General features: G+C 25.4%; 1 protein-coding gene across 1 annotated transcript in view; it reads left to right on the top strand.

Annotated features, from left to right (window-relative positions):
* Positions 1-23,239: 23,239 nt before the first annotated feature.
* The window catches only part of LOC129612344 (laminin subunit alpha-1), a 163,217-nt gene continuing 160,103 nt past the window's right edge, over positions 23,240-26,353 (top strand). Inside the window, exon 1 of the mRNA XM_055525895.1 lies at positions 23,240-23,516. Coding sequence (XP_055381870.1) covers positions 23,318-23,516 — 199 coding nt within the window. The 5' untranslated portion in view covers positions 23,240-23,317. The remainder of the gene's footprint in view (positions 23,517-26,353) is intronic.

The raw sequence follows: 26,353 nt of genomic DNA on the forward strand, positions 1-26,353 counted from the left end.
GCTTTTTTTCGATAGATTATGTTCTAAAAAAATTCAAGAATAAAGGTAATATTCGAAGGGACTATTTTAGAACATAAATATTAATTTACCGTTATAATATTCAAAACAGTTTTGATGTAAAAGAATAAAAAAAGAAATAAATGAAGAAATTTAAACAAACTCAAAAATTTCTATTTAATACCATGGCAATGTTAATATTTTTACTTCATAATAATTACTTCGAATGAGATCGTTAAGATGGCTTTGTAATATAAAGAATAATTTTGAAACTGTTATGAAATTTTGAAAGTTGAAAAAGCAGCAATTAAAACACAAGCATAATTCTTTATGCGACTAATTAAACGAATACAGAAGACACTAAGTTCGTATAAGCAATCATTTATTAATTTCGTATTTTTTAATATTTTGTTGGACGGTCGGCTTTTCAAGGTTAAAAATGTTTGATTGACAGTTACTGATAATGGCATAAGATTATTATAGTTTCTATATAATTAAAGAAATATTTAAAACAAAGCGCAATCGATTCTATGCAAAAATGTTCATAATTCAATGCTGTAATGTATCAGAAAGCTTCAAAGTCAATTTTATGCGAAAGAGTTTATCAAGCTTAAATTTTTTTTATTATATTTTAGCAATGTGTTGAGTATAAAATATTTGATAAGAAAATGATCGTAACAAACTGATTACTTTTGACATAATTAACATAAGATTCTCAAAATATTTCAATAAAATCAACTTACATATTTATTGAAAATTGGATTTAAACATGATAATAACATAAATAACTAAATATTCTGACAAGATAAACATGAGAAGAATATGGATATGAATAAAAGATAAACATAAGAAGAATATGGATATGAAAAATATAAGTTTGGAATCATTTAAAGCAATATTAAAATTCTTGATGCTAAAGCAAGGGGTAACAAAAGCCTTAAGATATTGCAATTTAAGAGAACAAGAAATAAAAGAACAAAAATTCGGTGAAGCCGTGAAGTTTTGTAATGATTGAAAGTTATAAAATGAAAAATTATAAAAAAAAGAAGAACAAAAAAGAGCCAAATGAAAGAAGAAATTCAATAAAACAAATGAAAATGCGATTTTATAAGTTAAGTTGATTAGTAGTAAAATTTAATTAAATTATATTCATTGAAAGAGAGTTTGGTGTTGAATTACTTTTCATTTATTGTATTTTCTGTAGTATTAACTTAATATTAATATATTAATAAATTAAAAACAAAACAACCCAAAGAAAAGGTATACAACTACTGCACGATGAGTTAATAGTATGATGAAGAATATAATTGAACAAAATCCATCCTTAAGCATTCTCTTATTTATATGTGTATAAAAAACGCATCCAAACTTCCCCACAAGGCCACAACAATTTGATAAATGAAAACTATATCAGAAACTAAAATACGACAACCAATCGACGTCCAAAATCTGAAGCCTACTTTCATAAAGGACAATGTAAACGAATCTGAGCAATTCATACCACGAAGAGCGAAACGAAGTAAACGCTTTTGCACAGTATCAATACGATTTGCACATATGAAATTCACGAAAAGGAGACCAGATCTGACATGCTTACTCTAAACCGGGGCACACTAAAGCAATATAAATACATCATAGACCAAAACCAGATTTAAATCCTATTAACCATCAAATTAAAATGGGATTTAAATTAAAATTTAAAATAGCGCAACAAGTTATCATTTGATTAATTGCAAAAATTTTAAATATTATAAAATTTTTATAGTCAACAAGTACATACTTGACCGTTAATAACATTTAGAATTTATCGTAGTAAAATGATTAAATTATCGCATTAGCGTCTGGGTAGATGAAATGTTTTCCCATCTTTCTAATCTAGACATGCATGTGCTTCATACCAGTATAGGAAGTGCGTTACAAGCTCGAATTTTTTCTATGATTATTTAATAATTCAAGGAAATGTATATATATTTTTTTAAAGAAGAACAGGTGTTAATCAGGATTTGGTTTGAAAATATGCATAACTTGCTTTAGCATTTAATGTCCCAGCGTAACTCAATCTTATATGACAGAGGTTTTTAATTTACGGTACTAGTTGTCTACCATTATATGAAATCCCTTTCTGTTTCTTCACCACATTTTTTTTAACCTGTATCATAGACTCATGTGGCGCTTTCTAGTTAAATTGCTTTTTTATATATTTTTTTTAAGGTCTTTAAATACTTACACTTAAAATAAAAACTGAGGAAATAAATTAAATTTTTAAAGGGAGTTTATTTCACTTTTGTGTGAGATAGTTGTTATCGGATACCAAGTAAAAAATGAACAATAACGGTTGTCTTTAATAAATAATTTTAAAAGGTATACGACAAGAGCAATATCAACATTAACAACAACAATTAACAAGAGAATCTAGGAAACCAAATAATGACTGTCAATTTCGGATCTATTCAATACTTCAAAGCATAATAGGTTTTTTAAGGATATTACATTCGACAAACCTGATGTTATACCTTAATTTAAAAGAAAAAAACTAAAAACAAAAATTAATGGAAATAATGCTCATCGTTTTTTGAGATATTCCCATGATACCTTTTATCATTTAAATGTGTAGGAAACAAAGCCCGCATTCAACAATAAATTAAGGATTTGTTCAGGATAACAAAAAAGATTTTTTTTTGAAAATAAGAGAACAAAACAAAAATTCTTTAGTTTAGTTGTTAAAACCTGTTATGCCGCTTTTAGTTCTTCTTAAAATAATTTTCACATCTTTCTCGATTCAGAGATATTTTAAAGCATACTTTAAATTAATATAAAATATTTAAGTAGATGGGATACTTCTATTCTTCTTTTATTTTGTTAATAACATAGAATTTAATATTAGATATTCGAAAATATTGAAAGAAAATTAGGTACAATTTTTATAATTTTAAAAGAAGGTTATTATTGTGGATTGAGATCAACTAAACTGTAAATCGCGTTATTAAAATTGTAGAATATTTTGATTTTTCAAGTTCTTGTTGTATGTAAAAATGTTTAAAAAAAGTTTATTTTTCTATATGATGGAAAATACGAAGTTTTGAACCTAAAATTAAGTTGGAAACTAAGTTTGTAAGTTGAGTTTCCATTAACCCGACACATGAAATCACAATAAAAAATGTTAATTTTAAATGGTCTTTTGCTGTTGATCCCTTTATATGGTTTAGATTTTCAAAATTTATACAACATTTATTTTAACCATAGTAAAATTGAACATAGGACAGCTTACTAACATATGTACTTGTATACTTACATATATTCAGTTTAATAAGTAGTTTCTAATTTGAATGCATTCTATGACACGAACATTAAAAATTAATCGCTTGTTCTACCAAATCGGTTAATGAAATTTTCTCTCATTTTGAGATCTTTAAATGACGTAACAATACTAAGTCTTCTTCATCTGAATAAAATCTATTCCACCATAACATCGATTTCTCTTTTCGCGGTTCTACGAATATAAAAATAATATAAGTGCAATTTTTCAAATAAATAAAGTTGAGTCAAACCAATGATTTGTAATGCAGCACTTTTTCCTTCAACAAGTGAAAATACTGCTTTTAAAAACAATCCGTGTTTATATTTTATTACTAAAATTACTTTCATTCATATACACAAACATTGAGAGAGGGTGGAGGTGGAAATAAATTTTCTTCCAGCTAATTGAACTTATTTTCTAGAATAAATGCCGCTAAAATTTTAAACTCCTACAATCTAAGTTGTAGAAGATAAACGACATCAAACATTTGAAAAAAACGAATTTAAGATAATGGTAAATTTTAACGGCCATTTTGTTTACAGTTTGTTTTGTTTACAGTTTACAGTTATCTGACCATTGGTGCAGTGGTTATGTCCTTTAACCGAAGGGTTTCGGGTTCAAACCCCGAACTATAAAAATTATATTCAATATTATTATAGCTTAATATACAATACTAATAAATATTATACAAGTAATTTTCAAATATTCGTAATATTCCATATTAAAAAAAACTAAGAAAAATAAACAGTAAATATTAATAACCCCAAATAATAAATATAAATAAAACTACGGCAGGTTAGTCATCTACCTAGTTAAACTCTATGACGCTATGAAACTAGTGCATGAGAAATCATGCACTAGCCCTATGCTCCTTCTAGGACTGAATAAGGAAAAAAAAATTTTGTTTACAGTTAATGGTAAATATGGTACGGCGTGGTAGAAGAAGCGTTTGCAAAATTTCAAAAATGTTTATGGTGTCACTGCAATAAATAGTTACAATATGGCATTTTTAGGGTTTTGGGGCGCTATAACTTTTATATGGAGAGGAGGTAGGTAAAAATTTTCATCTACGGAAATGATTTTCTCGTAGATGTATTTACGTATGAAATTTCAGCTTTCTATCTTCAAAGGTGTAAAAGTTTTAAAAACATGTCCACGGACCGTCGGAAGGACAGAATAAAACTAATAAGCACCTTTTTCAAAAATTTTTCTGAAAAGTGTTAATATTGTATACTTTAAGTTATATAGGAAAACAAGGATCTATATATACATTTAAATTGTTTGTATTATTAAAATACTTGAAGGCATCACAAAAGAATTCATATTAATAAGATTACATAGGATCATGTCCATATCTATGAAATAAATATAAATTCCTTGAATCTATCTTAATTATAACATGAATGTTTTAACTGTTTAGCAAAAACACTTGAAACCTAATGTACATATATAGATATTTCTTTAAAATATTGTGGAATGCAGATAGGTATTCGGAAGCTATAATCATTTTTAAATTGAAGGAATATTAACACTGTTTTATTCACGTTTTTCTACTTTAGCAACAATAATTGCGATGCAAACACTTTTCATATATTGTACAATTTTTTATTATATTTAGTTATATACATAGAATCTAGTTAAAATTAATAGTAATTGTGGCGCCCACAGTACATTTATATAAATTGGTAATCCTTGTTGCAAAGATGCAAACACACTTTATATAATATAATTTGATGCTGGGATTGAATGGCAAACGTTTCGAATGATGTGAAAATACTAATTTATTAATATAAATAGCGACTCACAAGAAGCTGTACTATTAAATTTAAGAATAATAGGAAATTTTTAACACATTGTATTGATATATATGTATATATACATACACACATACGTCGTATTCTGTATATTCTACTATAAAGTATATTTATTATTTCAAGTGTGTATTTTTAATCGGAACTTGGAAAATTATGATTCTACGAAAATTGTGAATACGTGATTTTATTTCGATGATTTTGCTTACTTTTTTTTGCAGAAATTTCTATGAAATTAATATTATTTTGAAGGAGGTTTTTAAGTTTTATTTTAGTTGCATTTTAAAATTAAATCACTTTCAATCTGAAATACTTTAAATAAATTGAATAGTTTAAGGTAAAAATATAAGGTAGATTAAAGGTAAAAATTTTGTAAAAATTAAAAATTTTTTGTGTACTTTCTTTGATTTGTCTATTCTGTTGTACGAGTAGTCTGATTATTTACAATCGATAAACTTGAAATTAACTTTATTTACACAATAACGATAAATAGGAAGTATAAAATTCATTATTATTTTATAAATAATTCAAAGGAGATCTAAATTAGGACCTTGTCATTATTATTTATATGTGTATATGCATTTTTTTTAATATAAATAACTACTTATTGATATCCAACTATCAAACATGCAGAATTTCAAACATTCTTGATGATAGATTGTGAAAATTTTGTACACGATTTCAACTTCAACTCTTATATATGCGTCCATTTATGGAGTTTTTTCTAATAAAATTTATGGAAACTGGAAAAATATTGAAACAGCGATGTATATAAGAAAAAATAAAAATAAAAATCAAAAACGTGACAAACCATGAGAAAGTTTTCTAATATCGAAAAGTAAAAAAAAAATGAGTTTTTCTAGACTAAAATTCTTTAAAGAAGAATAATAAAAAAATTAATCTCGGTAGTGCGCAAAGTGAAAATCTTATACGTACTTAACTGTGTAACAAAATTTTTTTGTTTTACAGATTTGTTAAACAATAGAAGAAATGGGAACCATGTTTTGAAAATTGTGAATTAATGATTAAAAAAAAATTGCTATGCTTTCTTTAAGGTGGAAAATAATTTTATGAGTTCATCTTAATATCTCAGATGAGTAAATTTTTTAATGCATTTGTTTCACATGTTCTGATTTAAATATTCATTTTACCTGAGTGTTTACTCTAAAATTTTACGAAGAATTTATTTATATACCTAGCAATTACTTTTGTTTTAATAATTGAAAAAGAAAATTTTCCAAGTGTCAATATAGACATCGAAATGGAATTAGAGGAATCATACACTCCTTAAATTAAAACATGCCGAAGCTATAGCAATATAGCTTATATTGTATATACTGTAGTATATTAATTATATATTACAGTATATACAATATACTACAGTATTTGTATATATAATACAATATATATGCAAATACTGTAGTATATTAATTAACTTGACCAATTCAAACCAAATTTTTTGAATATTTATTAGCTGGTTGCACAATTCTCATGAAGCAATTTTTATTAAATGCATTTCATACAGTAAGGTAGGTTATGTGGGTCAAGTTTTCAGCGACAAAGATCGCTTGTCAATTTTTCAGCGATGATGAGCTGCAACAAGATCTTTACTACGGTTAAAATTTTTGATTTTCTTGGAATTTTATAATTAGACTCTGGTTGGTGAAGCAATGAACAAAGAATGTTTTCTTCTGAAAGTGAACTTTCAACTATAATTTTTAAAATTACATCAACTACAAGGCTCGTAAAATTTGAAATATTTAATATTTTAAATGACATTTTCACAATGTTGTGCTATTCTTTCGTTCAACTAATAAGAAATAAGCTCAAGGAACATCAATCTTTTTTAAAATGATTGTAAGTAAACTTTTTTGCAAATTCTTTAATAAACTGTGAACATAAAATTCTTCTTATTTCAGAATGTTTTCATTCGTTGTTTTATTTTTACTCTATAAACTAAGTAAGTTTACTTTAAAACGTTTTTTTAATGTGTAGTATGCTTTAACGTAATAAAATTCCTTTAAGGTTTTCAATAACAATTTAAGAAAAACTAGAATAGGTAGAGTTGATCGTGTTAACTCTGTGATACTTGTACGAATGAATGATTTTAAGTGATGTATGTTGTTCGCCACACTGTTTCATAAGTATAATAGAAGACCAAACTACTTTCAAAGCTGTACGGCAGCTACCACTACAAGTCAAGAAATTTGAACTAGTTTTATATAAAACATAAGAATCCTAATAAAATACTTGCTTGTGTGGTTTTTTTACGCTGTAGGTTCTATAATTTATGAGATCTAGCCAAATAACTTTAGAAGTTGTATGTTAACTACCCGAACCACTGCTTTCATCACATCCAATTTAATTAGGGTTTTGGCTTTTACTATTATATATTATAAATGAAATTTTGATGAGTTTAGCTCAATTAGTTTTTTAGTTATCCTGACTGGCAGACGAGCAGACATATTTGAATTGACTCACAATTCGACGCTAATAAAAAACATACACTTATGTCTATACCTCAGATCATTATTTCTTAGCGTTACAAACGGTAAGGCAAATTTAGTATACTCTTCGAACATACGTTCGTACGGGTATAAAAATTCCAGGGTAACTCAAAGTAAAAACGTTTACTTTTATGAATTATTGCATTTAATTTTTCATATTTCATACAACCTTATAATTTCAATTTTCCAACAGTAAAACAAGCTAAAACTGTTTTTTTTTGTATTTGAGAAGTGAGAAGATCAGTCAGGTTTAATTCATTATTTATAGCTTTAAAATAAAACTCATTTCATAATAATTTTAAAAATGAAAAGAATAAAAACGTTTTGTTTTTATTATCGCGGTCAGAATTTCATCAGTCATCACTGCAGTGAAAGCGTTCTATACATAAAAACACTTTTCATTCTAATTAGCTTGCATTATACTATGAAAAAATTAAAACTAATTGTGTATGAAAGTTGAGGGGGTATAAAAACATATAAAAAATTATCTTTAAAGCAAACCTTAATAATTTTTAATATGTAAGGAAAATTAATTTGTTAAAAAAACCCATGAAATTTACGAAAAATTATTTTAAAAATCTGAGCTCAAGAGCAAGGAAAGAATGCAAGAAAATTCTTGTAATTTTCACTAATCAAATTAAATTTATGAGGTTTTCGTTTTTTTTTGTTTCCAGATTTTTGTCCGAATATATAATGTTGCTTTTATTTTTTTTTGTATATGAATGTAGTAATTTAAATGAAAAATATAAACAATGCATATACACACAAATAATGGAGAAGGTGTAAAATCAAAACATGTTTTTAATAGCCAATAAATGCATTAATTTTCCATTAAAATTTTTTTAAAGATCCAGATTTTAATCATTTTTCAAAAGTTCATTTTACTATTCTAGCGTTTTATATAGTGTTAATAAAATGCATACAAATATTTTCGTGTTTAAGTGCGTGATATTTGTTTGCATTTTGTTCGTGTTGTTCCAATTTAATATGAAATGCAAAATTACATTATTAATTTCAATACAAGGTTTTGGGTTTGACTTTAAATTGACAAAGCAGTGAATTCACCTATAATGAGAGTTAAAGTTAAGCTTGGTTAATTTATATTTTTTTCTTATGCAAAGCAGGAAATCTGTTTCATACAATTGTGTTCCGTTTATACAAAAAATGTAATTGTGAATATCTTGAAAGAGTTTTAAAATGGAATTGTTTCACTTTACCGAAATTCTACTGCAGAGGAGTAAATTTTTCATATTTAAATGTAGTGTGTTGCAATTAAAATTTACATTAAATGCCATTTAATGTAATTGTAAGGGGGATCTCAATAGCCCCCTTACAATGCCAATATTTTCATCGATTTATGTATTCACTCCTTCATTTTTCTTAGCATATCTTCACCAAAACTTGGAAAAAAAAGAATGGCCACTTTGCTAACCTATCGGGATATAAAAAATAATTGCTGAAAATTTTGTTTCTTAGTATTTTCGCTTGGAAATGTGCTACTTTAAAATGTTCTTTTTATCATCAAGCCGAAAAGTTAATGTTAATTAACTTTAATGTTATGTCTTAATTGAGATGCAATTTTTTCATACATAATATACGTATGTAATGTTGTTAAGGATGTAATTTAGGACTCAAAAATGAATAGTTAGATTCCTGGATAAACGATCGGAAATTTAAAAAAAAAGTATATAAATGAGTTATTAACATCGCGAGACAAGTCATCTCGCTTATTTTTGTTATTAATTTTTTTTTGACTTATTTATACAATAATTAATGGCTTCAGAATATTTTTTGAAATTTAGTTTGTTGAGCCGCGGTAAAAACTGCATACGAAAAGAATTTTAATATTGTTGCAAACAATGTTATTACGGATCGTACTCAGACATTTAAATGGTAATTTTCTTTAACATATTTATTACACGTATTTGATAGAAATTAAGAGATAAGTTGTTACAAAATATTCCGTACATAAGATAATAAATTATAGCTACTTGGGAGATCCAAAAAATTGATTAAATATGTTTTTTCATGTTTTTAAGCGTAAAGTTTCTGTTTTCTTTTTTTAATTGGAAAATAAGGTTATTTTTAACACTAGGAATAAATGTCAATAATTATATTGATTGTACAGTTAAGCAATGAATACTCTTTAACCCATTGGGCTATTGGAAGAATTTTTTTGAAAGACTTTTTGACATTTTTGACATATTTTTTCATGACAATAGCATTTGTTGCTTACCAGTGTCATTAAAATTAAATTTAAAAGCAGACCAGTCAAACGTTATCATTTCAAAAATCTTAAAAAAAAATTAACGAAAATTTTGAATTTCAAAAACAATTTTGGGCTTTATTTACAAGCAAATTTCTGTTCTCTTTTATGGAATTTATCATATTTTAAGAAATATTAATTTTAGATCATACTAAAGTAAATCATAAAAATTTTATGTGTTCGTTTTTCAGTTTATAATATTTAAAAGTCATGAAATTATATTGTTACCCTTACCCTGTTTTTTATTCATGCAGAATGGGACAAGTCCCAACAAATATTTGCATAAAATGTGAAATTTCTCAAATTATAGCTTTTTTGAAATGAAGTCCGTTACTAACTTTAAAGGTTGATTGCTAATTTCTGTAAATTTCTTCTTTAATCATTTATGTAGGTGATCTTTTGAACAGTTTAAAACTACGAGTAATAGAAAAAATTCCATTTACGCATAATTATTGGATATATGGATTAAATTTTATTAATTTTGGGTATCTTGTAGTTTGGATATCTTTTATATATTTCAATATTTGTTGGATTAAACGTGGTTAATAATTGGTCTTTTGAACACAATGGGTTCAAAGATCAAATTTTTATTGATTGGCCTCGTTTAACTGTTTTAAATTCACCGAAAGTCTTAAACTGTGTGAGCATAATTCTTCCTAAATGACGGATTTGACTTTTCTCTTTAATAATTTGTGCTTTGTGATTTAGTATAATAATATATATAAGTGACGATAATAATATATTAGATTATTTCGTTCTGAAAACCTTATGATGATGGGCATTATTTTGAATTAGCTAAAGCGGATACTTTGAATTATTTTGTAGCTACAGTTATGACCCTAACATGCTTTTAAATGAGGAAATAATTATCTATTGCATTCAAAGAATGAAAACAAAAGAAAGACGCAAAGAGATCAAATGATAAGATGACAATTTTTATTAATCAGGTGATATTTTTCTTTACAATTTCTTTGGTTTTTTTATGTAATATTTTATATAAATGGATTTTTATATATAATATAGTACATGAAAAGGTCATGTATGAGTAGGTAAGCAAACAGATACCGTTGTAAAAGATCAACGTTAGCAAAAAAATAATCATCAAGAGCATGCACTTTCTATGCGCAATCTTTTGATGCTTTAAATAAGCATGTAACGATCGAAAAAGTGTCACGATTATTTTAAGAATGATTCGGATTATTAGAAAAGAAAATGACAAAAACGAAAAAATAATCTTTTGTTTTTAAACCTTTCTTTCCTTTTCCTTTTTAGAAAGCTTAAAACCACCATGAAGAAGCCTATTTGTACATTTAAAAATAAGAACGAAAAAAAGTATCAATTCAGTTAGATTTTTTTAAATTAGTCTATAAAGAAAAATTTCGAACAAAGGTTATTTTTCAATGAAAATGTTACAATCCTTTCGGTTGCTTTCACTTATTTAAATCGAATGAAACATGAGAAATAGTAGAATCATTTGACTTATTAACTAAAACAAAAATGAGTCTTTATTTTTTTTTGTTTTTGTTGAGTAAAAGAAAACAAGGAATGTTAGCAATACAAGAAGTAATCTAACTAAGATAAGGGTACTGAAAATCATGTTAATCTATATGTGCTAAATTGCTTCTTCAACTATAATTGAAAATTTTATCATCAGGAAGCTTAAATCTAATTCAGAAACTTGTGTTTAAGTTTAATTGAGTTAAAAAACCATTGCTTTAGTGAAATGTTACAGCTTTACTAAAAATAAAAGCAAGCAATTAAATAAATAAAGTTTTCAGCAAAACGCAAAACTATGCAACCTGCAACATTTTTTTATATTGAAGGTTGCATGGTTTTCCGGTTTATAAATGTGCTTTTTTTGAAGTTTTAATAATGTGCGGCATTTTATGATGTGAAGAATCAGTATGTATTTTAAAAATCATACTTTTTTTTACTGAAAATGAAAAAAGGGTATTGTGTTATTGGCAAAGAATTGGTGTTATTGTTTAAAAATAATATTAAAAACTTTCTCCGAATAATAATGCCCCTATAGTTATATTTGTAATTAATGTGCTTTTATTTAGGAGTTAATATTACTGTTTTTTACAAGTAAAACTTATGATATAGAGGCAATAGAAAATTCATTAAATAGTTTAAATTATTGTGTTTCTATTTTGAACAGCCTATTATTGAAATGATATAATTGCAGAAAATAATAGAACAGTTTCAACTGTTATATGAAAATTATACTTTTCAGTTAAAAGCTTTAAAATTAATATTAAAAAGACCAAGTATTGTAACCGCTCTCGAATAGTAACACTCTCGTAACTGAGCATACCTTAAATTACACTTATTGTAAACTGTAAAATAATTACAATTTTTAAGAATAAGTAATTTAAAGCTACTGTCCCGTTCATGATTTAAATTTTGTTTTAGCCTATAATTATTTTCAATCTATTGCCAAACAAAAATTTTCGCTAAAATTCACTAAAATATTTGAATGAAATTTTATAGTCATTTCAGATTTTTTTGATAACAAAGTCCTTAAAATACAAATTCCTGATTCCATTATCTGTTTTACCTTATTCAATAGTCAACAAAAAAAGTGAAGTGGTTAAAAGAGAAATACTTGGAATCTTAATTTTTCTAACAAGTTATGCAATATTATATAACAGGAGGGCATTTTTAAATATTGAAAAGAGTAGAAAAACAATCAACTTGATTCCACTTTGTGGTTTGTTTTCTTTTTTTACATTTTCGTATATGTACATATTTATTTTAAACACTACTCAATATTACAATAAAAATCTTTTTTTCTAATTTCAGATCAAATTCCAAAGCCGGAAATCTTGTTTCATATCATCGAACACATAGTTAAAAAATGAAAACAAAAATAGTATTGTTATTTTTTCTGAATATCTTGGCTTAGAATTTTCTTGGTTCTTTTGATTATAGCTCCCAAAAATAGAAATGGTCATTATAAGTACGTACACAGAAAAATGATGGTTTACATCAGAATAAACATAAAGAATATTGTTGTCCAATAATAGTTATTGACAGCGAGAAATATCTTAGAGAAGAATGCATAGCAATAATGATCCTAATATGTTAAACAATTTTAATGACAAGAAAAATAATCTACAATACTCTTATGATTGTATTTACAAGCATTCTCGTATACTGCACAATATTTAGTAAGTTGGTATTATACAAATTATAACTATTATATTCAAGTTTGGCAACTAATAAAATGCAAATTTCAAGTGTAGTGAAAATTTTGAAGTTGCCAAAATAATTTTGGTAACTTTACCAAAATAATTTTTGTAACTTTCTAAAATAGATTTTTGATTGATTTGAAAATAGATTCAAAAATAGATTTTGATTGAACAAAAGTTGCTAAAAATAAAACTGTTGTTTCAAAAAAGTAGTTTGAAATTCATCACACATAAATAAACATGACAGTGAATTATCAACTATAAGCCCTGTTATATGAACATTTTTTTTAAAATTTTGGATAAAAAAATATATAGAAGCTTCAAATCAAGAAAATAATTAATAAGCATATTCTCCATTAATCGATATGATAAGAATCGATCGATATGATTCGATATTTAAATACTTTCTAGTGATGGCTAGTTAATAGAAATTATACAATTTTACGTATTCAGTGCTTTTATTTGTAAGAAACTGAAAGCTTTTCCAAATATTTATAAAAGCAAATTGTAAGTGTCTTCCAATCTAAATATTCAATTATTTTACTAACTCGGCCAATTCGATTATTTTAACGTTTCTTTAATTTTTGCTATCTTAAAAGTAGGCAGTAATTTTGCTTAAAATACTAGTAATTTTGACAGGAATGAGAATAAATTAAATAGATTAGTCCAAGGAAATGTACTTAACAACAGACCATTATTTTGATTTATTTTAGGAAAATAAACCATTAGTTTGATTCAAATTCACTAAAATACATTTACATGAAAAATTTAATATTAATTTATTTAAAAAGCGGAATTTACGTTGCCAGAATATGAGTTAATTGAAAATATAAAAATGTCTTTAAATAATGTAAACAAAACTTGCAATTATTTAGTTTCCAATTTAACCTTTATTGTGTTCTCATATACATGTAGACAATTAATATTTTGGGAATAATAACATATTATAAGAAAATTGTGCTGTTCTATCCAGCATTTCATATATATATGTACTTTCCTATACTGGTAATAGTTTTAACTATTGTGAATCTACTAAATATACATATACATACAAATATACATACAAGAATACTATAATGCCTTTTGGGTTTAAAAAAAATGACAAGAAAATCTTTGTGTTACCTTTCAATATAAAATATAACAAGTTATTATGGTCCAATGATATTATATTGTGCTGAGTGAAATGAAATAAACAGAAAATTAGTAAATCATAGACATAGATGAATTTTTCATCCTTCAGGTTAGAATTTTAAAAGACAATAATACTCGTATATACGTGTGTACATTATATAAATATGTATGTATACAAGTATTAATATAATTGATACTTTGTAGTTTACATCAGTTCTTGCTTATATAGGTTTGTTATTATTTATTATAATATGAGTTTTATTGTATTCGACAACGGATAAGCGATATTCGTTGAAAGCCTGTTACTTTATATTTGATTTTTGAATGCATCATTGTTACAGGCTTTGTATATTTTTCTTTTTGTTTTCCTTATTGTTCTTTATTTTCTAATCGGTTATAAATGATCTTAATAATGGAAGACACCTTAAATATATAAAAAGAATTTTTATCACTATTTTTGTTTGATGATATTTATATGATAATTTGATAAAGCTCTCGGAAGACTTGAAACTCGTGAATTTGATTCGGACTTTTTGATGGAAATGAAATTTTTTTGTTTTTTTTTTTAGATTCAACAAGAAAAATTATTTTTTTTTTTTGATAAATTTTTTTTTTCTTGAAAATCTTATCGAATTTTTATAGATTAAAAATAATAGTAGGAATTTAAAATGATTACAATTTTTAGTCTTCAAAAATTATTAATTTTAAACATTTATAAAATGTTTTTGAATTTTAAAACAGATTTAAATTTAAGAGCATAATAGCTGCTATGGAAGGTTGTATCATAAAAAGTAGGTGCAATTAATTTTTTTGAGGCATAAATCCGTAATTAACATAAATCAATTTAGTCGTTTGATTAAAAATAGTCAAAATTGATTAGAGTTTTGATTACTTTTGAAATTCAATTTTGATTTTCGATTATTTAGCGGATTCAAATATGTATAATATATGTGTATAGTATATGTATATGTATATATTCAAATACATCAAAATTACAATATATCATGGATTATAGAGCCTGGCTAGTGCATGATATCATGCACCAGTTTCATAGCGTCATAGAGTTTTAACTAGGAAGGTGACTAGTCTGAACAATTGAAGAAAGCGATAAGTTATTTTACTAATTTTGTAAGTTAAAATTCAACTTTTTTCATTGATTGAAATATAGTTTCTTAGTGCAAAACGAAGATTTTATATTATTAGTTGACCTTAAATATTTTTATTACAAGATGAGAAATTAAAATTAAGCTTGGTTTACTCGAAATGTTAATATGCATAATTAAGCACTGAAATCTGTGGAGTTCTTTAGAATATTATTAAAATTCAAAACCCCATAGCATGAATAATAATTATAGCGCACAAAATACTTTCATGCCCATAATTTTACATTTTCTTCTGAAATTTTTTTTTAAAATCAGCTTCCGTATAATATGTGAACTTGTTTTTTTTTATCTTAATTTAGTATTAAATTCTTAACAGTCCGTGTAATATCTTCCCTCGAGCTCGAACATATGCATTCATATATTTTCATTCATTTCACATTTCAATTTTCTCCAAGATTTCAGGAATATTTTAAAAAATAATAGGTAAAATTATAATGTGTCAAAAGATCGCCATTGGGCATAAGTGATACTCACAGATTGTCTGTCAGTCATATACAAATCGAATTTTTATATAAATAAACATACATGCATACATAAATACATACAAAAGAGAATTAAGAGAGAAAAAATGTTCTTTATATGCGTTTCACTTTTGGTTTTAAAAAATTTACAACAATCTTCATTGAAACTGAGAATCGCTATAAGGGATTAAAAAATTTTCCTTTAATTTTTCTTTAAATCGTAAGTTGTAATTTAATCCTAAAATAAATTTTTCGATTTTATTTTATACTGAAAGTGCACTTACAGCAACCAACATATTGAAAGTAAAATGATAATCAAAAGAAATTAAAAACGATAATTTTGTGTCATCCATCACGTCTCTGTGATGCGCTTCCATTAAAGTTTTAATCCTTATCGCAAACTAAAATCAGTTTTAATTTTTAGGCAATTTTGAATACAGGTAGGCATGCTCTAAATTCAAAAAATAAGGTAAATTTAATAACTGAAGTGTATTATTTTACAATAATTTATGTATAGAAATGTATATAACTCAAAGTTAAGATTGATGTAGAGAGTAAGTATAATAGTTGTTACTCAACTTTAAAATTAAATCAATTAATATGAATGATTGACAATTTGGAATTTGATAGGCGAGTTTTCATTTGTAAAGTACGTACTTTTATTTGTATCTTACAAAAACGTCTACATATTTAGACATGAAACTGATGAAATTGTCACATAGTCAACTAGATGTACTATAAATATAATAATTGTAAAAAAGAAATGAGTGTTAAGAGTTTTCATAGTCACTGTTGGTGGTCTGGAATTAAAAAAAACTCCACATATATGCAAAATAAAAATAAAATTGGTATGTAGTTACAAGATATCCAAATTGAATTTCCAACAAAATTGATTGATTGTTAAATCAAACTGATGTAAGAACATAATGTTTCATAGTTTCTTGATTTAAGAATGGTCATCTATTTCAGATAGCTACTCCTATAAACTGAAATAAAAAATTCTTATGAATCAATAATAAAAATTTGTTGTTTCAATATAGTTGAGCCCGTTGATTTAAACTAGAACATTAATTATAAGATTTTAGTCTTGTCTTGTGAGTTAATAGATTAACAATGTAAGTTTAGAAGCATAAAGGAAATGAGACAATTATTTTCATATAATTGGTATTCAAAATAAGACTATATTAGGAAAGTTTTATAAATTGATACATTATTAACAGAATTATATACATTCCCATTACACATACATGCTCTTATATTTTGAATTCATTTCTGAATATTTAAAATTGATACTGCTTGTACTCGTATTGTATCTAGATTAATCAATAATATTTCAATTTTGTTGTAGGAATTAAAAAAAAAAAGTTCAAAATATTTTTACATGTTTCATGTCTCTCTGTAAATCTGATTAAAAAATCACAACCATAATAAACACCAATTAATTTATGTGAATTAAATTAAATATTTACAAAAAAAAATTAAATATAAAAACAAAAATATCAAAGTTATTTCAAGTTCTCACTTGATTATTTTGTTTTACTTTTTAATTTATCATTTATAGTAAATAAGTGCAGCTAGTATTTCCACAATATTCCGCCAACAATAATTATACATGCACATATATATATTCAAACAAAAATTAAACAGATATATAAATGAATATAAATGTAATGGTAGAATTGCAAAGAAAATAATTTAAAATTAAAAAACAGATAAGCAAGAACTGCGGAATTATAAGGTTAGTCGGTTAAACTTCACACCACCACCTGGTTAATATATAAATAAATAAAATAATACAATAAAACGTGTTGCTATAAAGAATAGGGATCTTGTGTCATTTTGTGAATAGTTCTTTTTTTAAAATATGAGAAAATTTCAAGATAATAATGGTATTCCAAATATTTTTTGACCGGTAGTTCCAGTTTTGTTTCCTTTTGTTTTCAATGATTGTATTTTTGTTGTTTTAAATTTTATTGATTCAAAATATTACTTTAATAAATTCTCGTTATGCAATTTTGGGATTAACGTTAATACTTTTAAAAAGATTTACAAGAATGCACATTAAATTGGTTCAGAATTTCTATTTTAAGAATATTAGGCGAAACAAAAAAATTTTGCTAATTTAAAAATTTGCTAATTTTGCTAATGTAAGGCAATTAATCAAATTAGTTGCATTAAGTTACAATGATACCATTAACTCCTATTTTAATAATATTTTAATAAATAGCCATAACAGTGTTCTCACTGAAAACAAATGTATTGAATTTTTTAAATTGAAAAATGGGGTTTTAGAAACTTTCAGTCCACATTTAATGTTTGCTTTTTAAAAATTTGTTTTATTCCTTTATAATTTATCATAATTTATTATTTTTAGTACTTTTACAAGTGTTGAGAGCGAAGTCTTATTACTAAAAATCTATAAAGTACGTTAAATATAACAACGCCAGGAACAAATGAATTTTCAAAAGACTTTAAAAAATGGATTTGAAAATGAAGATTTGCTTGAAATTTTCATGTTTATTATTAGGCTATGGAAAAAATCTGATGTGGTCAGCACATAACCGACCGCATTGTGTTAAATGAAAGTGTTACAGAATATTATAACAATGTCTGTTAAATACTTCTTTCCAATTTTTAGGACAATAGTAAGCTTATAGTTAACATACCTAGAAAAATGTAAACTTGGCACTTAGTAGAATTTCGCTTTGTGCTATCCGAATTCCCTGAAATGCTCGCCAGTTAGTTTCGGTAACAACCAGAACTCAAATATCAAATTTCGAGAAATTCCATCAATTCGTTCAGTAGATATAGTGAAAAATGTAAAATCGGCCCGCAGATCAGTTTTCGAGCACTGATCTTTCCAAAAAATTTACATGTTCATTGTTTTAATATGAGGAATTCAAATATTAAATTTCAATGAAATCGGTTGATTATTTCTCTTTATATACGCAAAAATGACGCCTGATTTCTTCCAAAAATTAGGAGGTTTCACGGACGTTCGAGCGGAAGATATAAATGAAATTTCAAGTAAATCTGTTGAATATATTCTTCATAGACAGGCCCGCTAAAAAGAGCAGTTCCGAAGCCTGATATATCCCAAAAGTTGATCAATCCGTGCGATAGTCGAAATAAATTTATATATAAAATTTCATCAAAATCGGTTCAGCCGAACTTGAGATACACGCGTGCACACACAGACAGACAAACCGACAGATCAACAGGTTGCTAAAAATAGTTCATTTACACTTCCCTACCATGGAGAAGATCGTTCCCATCAAAATTCGATATGCAAAATTTGTTTCCATCACATAACCTACTTATTGTATACTCAATGCGGTCGGTAAAAATGATTGTTGTACTATCAAGTCAATACTGCAATAAATTCAGGGATGTGTTTAGGTATTTCATATAACTTCCAAGTGAATCCAAATTGACAAAATTAAAAACTATTTGTATCCAACAAAAATCATGGGAAAATGTATTCTTTTGATACAAGTGTACAAAAACGGGAACGCTGACAACCAGCTTTTATTCTAATAAAGAAATATTTATTTTCTTTATTTACACTCATTGATTCTCAGTTAGCAATGCACTCATTTTCGAAACAATTCACTCATGAAATGTTGCTATCAACATTTTTCAAATACTTAAAGTGCATTTTTTTTATCAATGATAAAAAAAATTGAGAGAGAGAAAATATAACAGAGAATTGTAAACAGAGACACGTTTATAACGTTTTACAATTTTCTCTTATTTCGTTTTTATTATGTTTATGATGATAATACTCGTACTGGTGTGGTTCGTATGGTAAAAGTAATAACGCAAAATAAATGTTTTGTTGTATTGTTTATTTTTTCTTTTTTTTTTTCTTAACTATTGCATCGATTCTTATCATTAAAATTGCATAGAGTTTAAAATTGAAAAAAACGAAAAGTAGCTGAATATGATGAATGACAATATTTGAGCTAAGATTAAAATGAGGGAATTATTGACATGAAATTGAAAATTATGTGGCCACTCACGAATGTAACAGAATGACAATTTTTGAAATATTTCCATTTTAATTTTTGAACATTTAGTTTGCACATAAACACAGTAAAAATTTAATCAATCCTTCATGAACGCACAAATTTCACAGAAAATTTATTGTTGTAAGAAATGAGACCTATGTAACAGGAAAACATTATCATGAATGTAATTCTTTTGTTTTAATAGCAAATTTCAGAATATGTGGGCTCAGCCGTTGTAGGAGAAAACACATTTTCAAAGGTATATTCTCATACAAGGGGCACATACAAATGTACGTACATCTACACATTCGAATTTATTTTTGAATATGCACAACAGGTATTGCATATCCATTTTATTTATTGCTGTTGAGTTCTGTTTATGGTATATTTTTCTTTTATTTTTATGTTGCTTTTCAACATTGGTTCTTTCTTTCCTTTTGCTTATTTATTTTTTCTCTTCACTTTATTTGTTCATCTGTTCAACAGAGGAAAGCAAGCACAGCAGTAAAAGAAAAGAATCAGTCTCTCGTCGGCCTTTGTTGCACTAATGTTAATTTAACGGGAATTGGAAAATTTAAAAAAAATTAAAAATTATTTTTTTTTTCTTGTTTTTAAAATATTTTTATTTGTTACTTGTGTGGTAGAAACAAAAGAATAAATTGATAGTGAGTGAATTTTGTTTCCTCTTGATTTCTATCTATAATATTATCACTCAATAATTAATCCGATGATCAGTGTATACCATTTGAATAATATTTTAGATTTAAAGATATGAAAATTAAAAAAAAAATTTATTTTCTATAAATATGTTGAAAAATAACAAATAAAATTTAAAACTAATAAAAATATTTTTACATAATTCTTGTGTCAAAACACAAAAAATATTGGAAAATATTGAATTTTTATCTCAAAATAATTTGTTTTTGTTTTTGCTGTGCGTTTATTGATATAAGATACCCAAATATGTATGTAAGTACATATATTTACCACCTATCGAAAATATTTTAATATTCGGTTGAATTTGAATGAAAAACGGAAAAGGATATACGAAAATAAATTATTCCGGCGTGATCGTAATCGTTCGAAAAATATTTTGTGCGGCGGTTTCATTTGAATCGTGAATATTCGATTTCATAGAGAGATATAAAATATAATTTTGTGGTGATGAAATGATATGTGCATAATTGAAATACAAAAACATAAAAATTACAGTGGAAAAAAATATCAATATAATGTATAAACAACATATGTTGAGTTAACGGTATACATTTAACATAAATATCAAAGAATGTTTCATATTTTTATGATATTTTTTAGGTTTGTCAAGGGTATTTAACGTAAAAAGTTATATGAATGAATAGTGGAACGGAATTTTCTCATTTTTAATTATTGTGGTTGTTTTTTTATTCTAAAATTTTTAAGGAAACTAAAAAGTACGAGTGAATTTATTCATTTTGTGCAAAAAAATTGTAATTTATAACAACAAAATATAGAAAGTTCGTTGTCGTTTTATGTTTTAAATTTATGCTGCCAACATATATATGAAGAAAATGTACAATATGTACCTATACTAAATAAATATTGTGTTTCATTTACATATATTGTGAACTATATTGGTGTTTATAAAAAAGAAAAGAAAGCAGATCTAAAAGATTTTTTAAAATGTTTGGCATACGTTTTATAAACATGTACATTTTAGATTTTTTCTTTATTGTAATTAATTTGTTTCAAATTATATTTACAGTTTCGAGAGCTATTTTTGAATAAAATTTTTAAAGTAGAGTACATTTATTTATATCTACATATATATTTAAATTTAAGAAATCATCATCGCACCACATAATTGTACGCACTTCTATGAAAAAAGGGAACAATATAGAGAGGCGAGTTGCAGCCAAAAAATGTGTATATACGTGTATAAACGTAAATAAATTAAAAACGAGTACTTTATAAATAAAATAAACGAGATTCGCTTATTTTTGTTGAAATTATTGAATACAAACTCTTTTACACAACAAAGGACTTTTGTAAAATTGTCGAGCGTTGATTCATTTTTAACACAATAAAAAAAGTAAAAAATTCCGTTTTAATTTATTTTTAGTTTACTCGATAAATATAGATTTTATTCCAAAAGAACGCAAATATAAATCTATCCAAAAGTTAAAATTGGCAATAATGATATAAAATTGAATTGAATTTAATTACACGAAAAAAAGAAGAAAATTAAAGAAATTTAATTAAGTTTTAAAATCAAAAAAAATAAAAATCAATAAAGGGAGAAAGAAATGAACGTGAATTTTCATTAAATTCAAGTATTTATTTTCTTTTTCAACAAATAAATTGCAGTTTAATTTGTATAGTTTTTCATTTGAAATTCTTTGATGAATCCGAGGAGAAAAAGGAATAAAACATGTGCGTGTGTTTATAAAACTAAAAATATTGTGAAGCATTAAATTAAAATACTTAAAGTTTTATGATTTTAAAAAATTTTTATTATGATATTTTATGGTTCCACGTGTTTTAGAATGCACCTTTAAGGACAATAAAAGTCTTATGATAATAAAATGGAATAAAGTAATAAAATCTTATTTTGGAAATACCAATAAACCTTAAACCACCTTTAAAGGTTGCACCTGGTTTTTAATTTTTCTTTTTTGAAAATAATTTTAAGAATTTAAAAATCTTTTCATTCATTCAAACTAATTTTTTTTTTTCAAAATTCGATAAGTGTTTTATATTAAAAAAAAAATCAATTGTATCCTTAGAAAAAAGTAAATTTTATTAAGTATGTGAAATTTTTATAAAATTAATTTTTTACACATATATAATAAAGGAAATTATAAAAATAAAAATACAAAATGAAGCATAAATTGTATATTAATATTTTTTGGAATATTGTGACGAATATCACAATTTTCTACGAGATAATAAATGTCATAGGATATTCAACATGCTCAATAATAGCAACAACAACGTCGGCGTCAATAACATTTACCTCAGTAACAAAGTCAACTTTATTAAGAACAAATATGACTTCTAATATTGAAAATTTCAATAACCAAAAATCAAATTTTCAAAATTTTGGCAATTTTAAACAACGACATTCCAATTTTAAATTAGAAAATAATTTCAATATTAGTAGTGATGATGAGTTATTTATACAAGATTTAATTAATTTTCGAATAAATACAGAATTTCAAGATTTTAATAAAAATAATAATTACAGTAATAATGATAATAATAATAATATAACACATAATTACAATTTATTAAAAAATATAACGATTTCAAGTAATATTAATGAAGGTGAAAATATTAATAATTTTAGAAATATAAATAATACTGTTAATAGTAGTATAAATAGTTTTAATATCACAAATAAAAAAAAAATTAAAAATCAATTTAATAAAAAATTGTCATCGTTATTACCATTATCATCATCATCATCATCACTTTCCGCCGATCATACTAATAAAAAAATGAAAAATCCTAATAAATCGTCGAAAAAAAATCATAATAATAGAAAAGATAATCTTAACTATTTAAATAATAATAAAAATAATGACAAAAAATTTACAAATTCTTCTAAACCAATTAATAATGGATTAAAGAAAAAACAACAATTTCAACAACAGCAAAAGAAAACTAAAGGTCAACGACAAAAGATGAACAAAAATGGTAATAAATGCTTTTTATTTACCAAGTTTTATTAAATTATATAAGTAGATTTCCTTTTAATTACCATCTTTGGGATTTATTTTTTTTCTTTATTGTTCATCCAGTTTGCAAAAAAAAAAATCTTCCTTATATTATTAAAAATAAAGTAAGTAGCTACAACAAGATTCCTTCTAACAAAGAGTTTCAAAAAAACCTTTTTTTCCTTTTTTATAAGCAATTTGAAATTCTAAAGAAAATCATGTATCAAAAATGGAAATAAATTTTATATAAAAAAGAACAAGGAAAATACTTAAATGAATCAATATGAAAGTGTATAATTAAAGTGTTTTAAATGTGAAATCTATACCTTTCATTTGCTAGAATAATATAGAACTTATGTCATAACAATATTCAATATTTATGCCATAAAAAATAACACACTGTTGCCTCTTATTTATTATGAAAAGAATATTAAAATATTTGGCCAAACCCAAAAAATTCGAAACTCCAAAAGTCAGTAAAATTTCACAAAATTTTGAAACTTAAATGTTTAAAACCCAATGAGAGGAGGATTTCACTAGAATAAGTATTGAATACGCTTATAAAAATGTCGTATAAAAATGCTTGCATAAAAAGTGTTATTTTCAAAACCAGAATTTGTAAATTAGCACATTTTTCTTATGCAATGTTGTTGTAAAGTATTATACAGCTTTAGGTCAAAGTAATGAAAGCTATTTAATATAAAGTATATATAGAAATTGAAAAAATTTTGTTAACTATATAAATCTTTGCATAAATAAAGGTGAAATTTTGGAATAATCTTTCTCGATAAATTTATACTTATAAAGCTTGATTTGGCTAATTAATTTAGCAAAGATATAAGGGTATACTTATAGTAAGAGGTGGCTCACTGCTACTTTTTTTTTTTCCTAAAAACCCATTATAGTTAACAGCGTCAAAGAAGTAGAGAACGGAAATTTGACATTTTTCAAATTTTGAAAGAAAACAACTCGGAAGTGGGAGGTATTACATGAAAATTTTGCTCTATCAATAAACTATTAAAAATTGAGATTAATACGAATTGTTCTAGACGGTATTTATTGCGGTCAAATTACTTCAAAAAATAGAGAATCTATTAAAATCTATTTCAAATAACGGTCACTTGGAAGGATAAGTTTGGCAGCATGGCTCTTGTTTTTAGTTTTTTATGTTAGAAATAGTTTTCCTGAGTAATTATAATAAGTAAATTTATTAAATCAAAATTTTTTGGCAATATGCTGCAACAATACCAACTACGATGTAGCGTGAATACGATTATGACAATTTATCCATATATGTATAAAATTACACTGAATTTTCATTTCATCAAATATGGTCACAATATTAATTATCAAGTGTAATTAACATTTTTTTTGCACTTATATGATTAACAATGCATTATAGTTAGGTTCAGAATTCCAGAAAATAGATCTGAATACGATGATAGCTTATAATATTATAAGTATTCATATATAGATGTAGTATTTGAGTTACACACGATGTACATCTCGATCTTATAATATAAGTGTATGTACAAATATTCCTTTCTGCGCGTACGTTTTTCGTGAAAGAGAAACATAGTTTTAAAGAAGTAAATGAAAAAACAAAAAAAAATGTTCATAAAGTTGAGGTAAATAAGAAATAAATCAAAAGTTTAAAAAAAAAATCTGATGTGGTCAGCACATAACCGACCGCAATGTGTATTGCCTAGTTAAGTGAAAGTGTTACAGAATATTATAAAAATGTCTGCAAATACTTCTTTCCAGCTTTTAGGACATTAGTAAGCTTATAGTTAACATAGGTACCTAGAAAAATGTAAATTTGGCTCTTGGTAGAGTTTCTCTTTGTGCTATCCGAATTCCTTGAAATGCTCGCCAGTTAGTTTCGGTAACAACCAGAACTCAAATATCAAATTTCAAGAAATTCCATCAATTCGTTCCGTAGATATGGTGAAAAATGTAAAATCGGCCCGCAGATCAGTTTTCGAGCCCTGATCTTTCCAAAAAATTTGTATGTTCATTGTTTCAATACGAAGAATTTAAATATTAAATTTCAATGAAATCGGTTGATTATTTCTCTTTATATACGCAAAAATTTATTTTTGGCCCGTAGTAAACGTCCAGTTGCTGACACCTGATTGCTTTCAAAAGTTAGGAATTTTTGCGGACGTTCGAGCAAAGCTTATATATGAAATTTCAAGAAAATTGGTTAAATATTTTCTTCAAAATATTCAAAAAAGTAAAACAGGCCCGCTAAAAAGTGCAGTTCCCGAGGCCTGATATATCCCAAAAGTTGATCAATCCGTGCCATGGTGGAAATAAACTTACATATAAAATTTCATCAAAATCGGTTCAGCACAACTTGAGATACACGCGTGCACACACAGACCGACAGACCGACAGACCGACGGATCGACAAGTTGCTAAAAATAGTTTATTTACACTTCCCTACTATGGAGAAGTGCATTCCCACCGAAAAATCGATATGCAAAATTTGTTGCCATCACATAACCTACCTATTGTATACACAATACGGTCGGTAAAAATAAACAGAAAAAAAAAAAATTTGCATAAATTTTCTGAAAATATTAATTTATTTTAAAATCATAAAGGTATGCAATATATGGTTATTAAAAATAATATGGTAATTCTGCACCATGCCAACTAGATTTAAGAAAATTCGGCTCATATGTTAACTGTAACTCTATTTGCATTCTCGCTTTTATTTTTGGTAAAATATTAATTTTAACAACCCAATAAAAATTTTTTATGAATTAATAACATTCGTTTAGCTTTAATTGCAGCAATTTATTCAAAAAA

This window comes from Condylostylus longicornis, unplaced genomic scaffold (assembly GCF_029603195.1).
Source record: "Condylostylus longicornis isolate FDR11 unplaced genomic scaffold, ASM2960319v2 ptg000072l, whole genome shotgun sequence".
Classification (NCBI taxonomy): Eukaryota; Metazoa; Arthropoda; class Insecta; order Diptera; family Dolichopodidae; genus Condylostylus; species Condylostylus longicornis.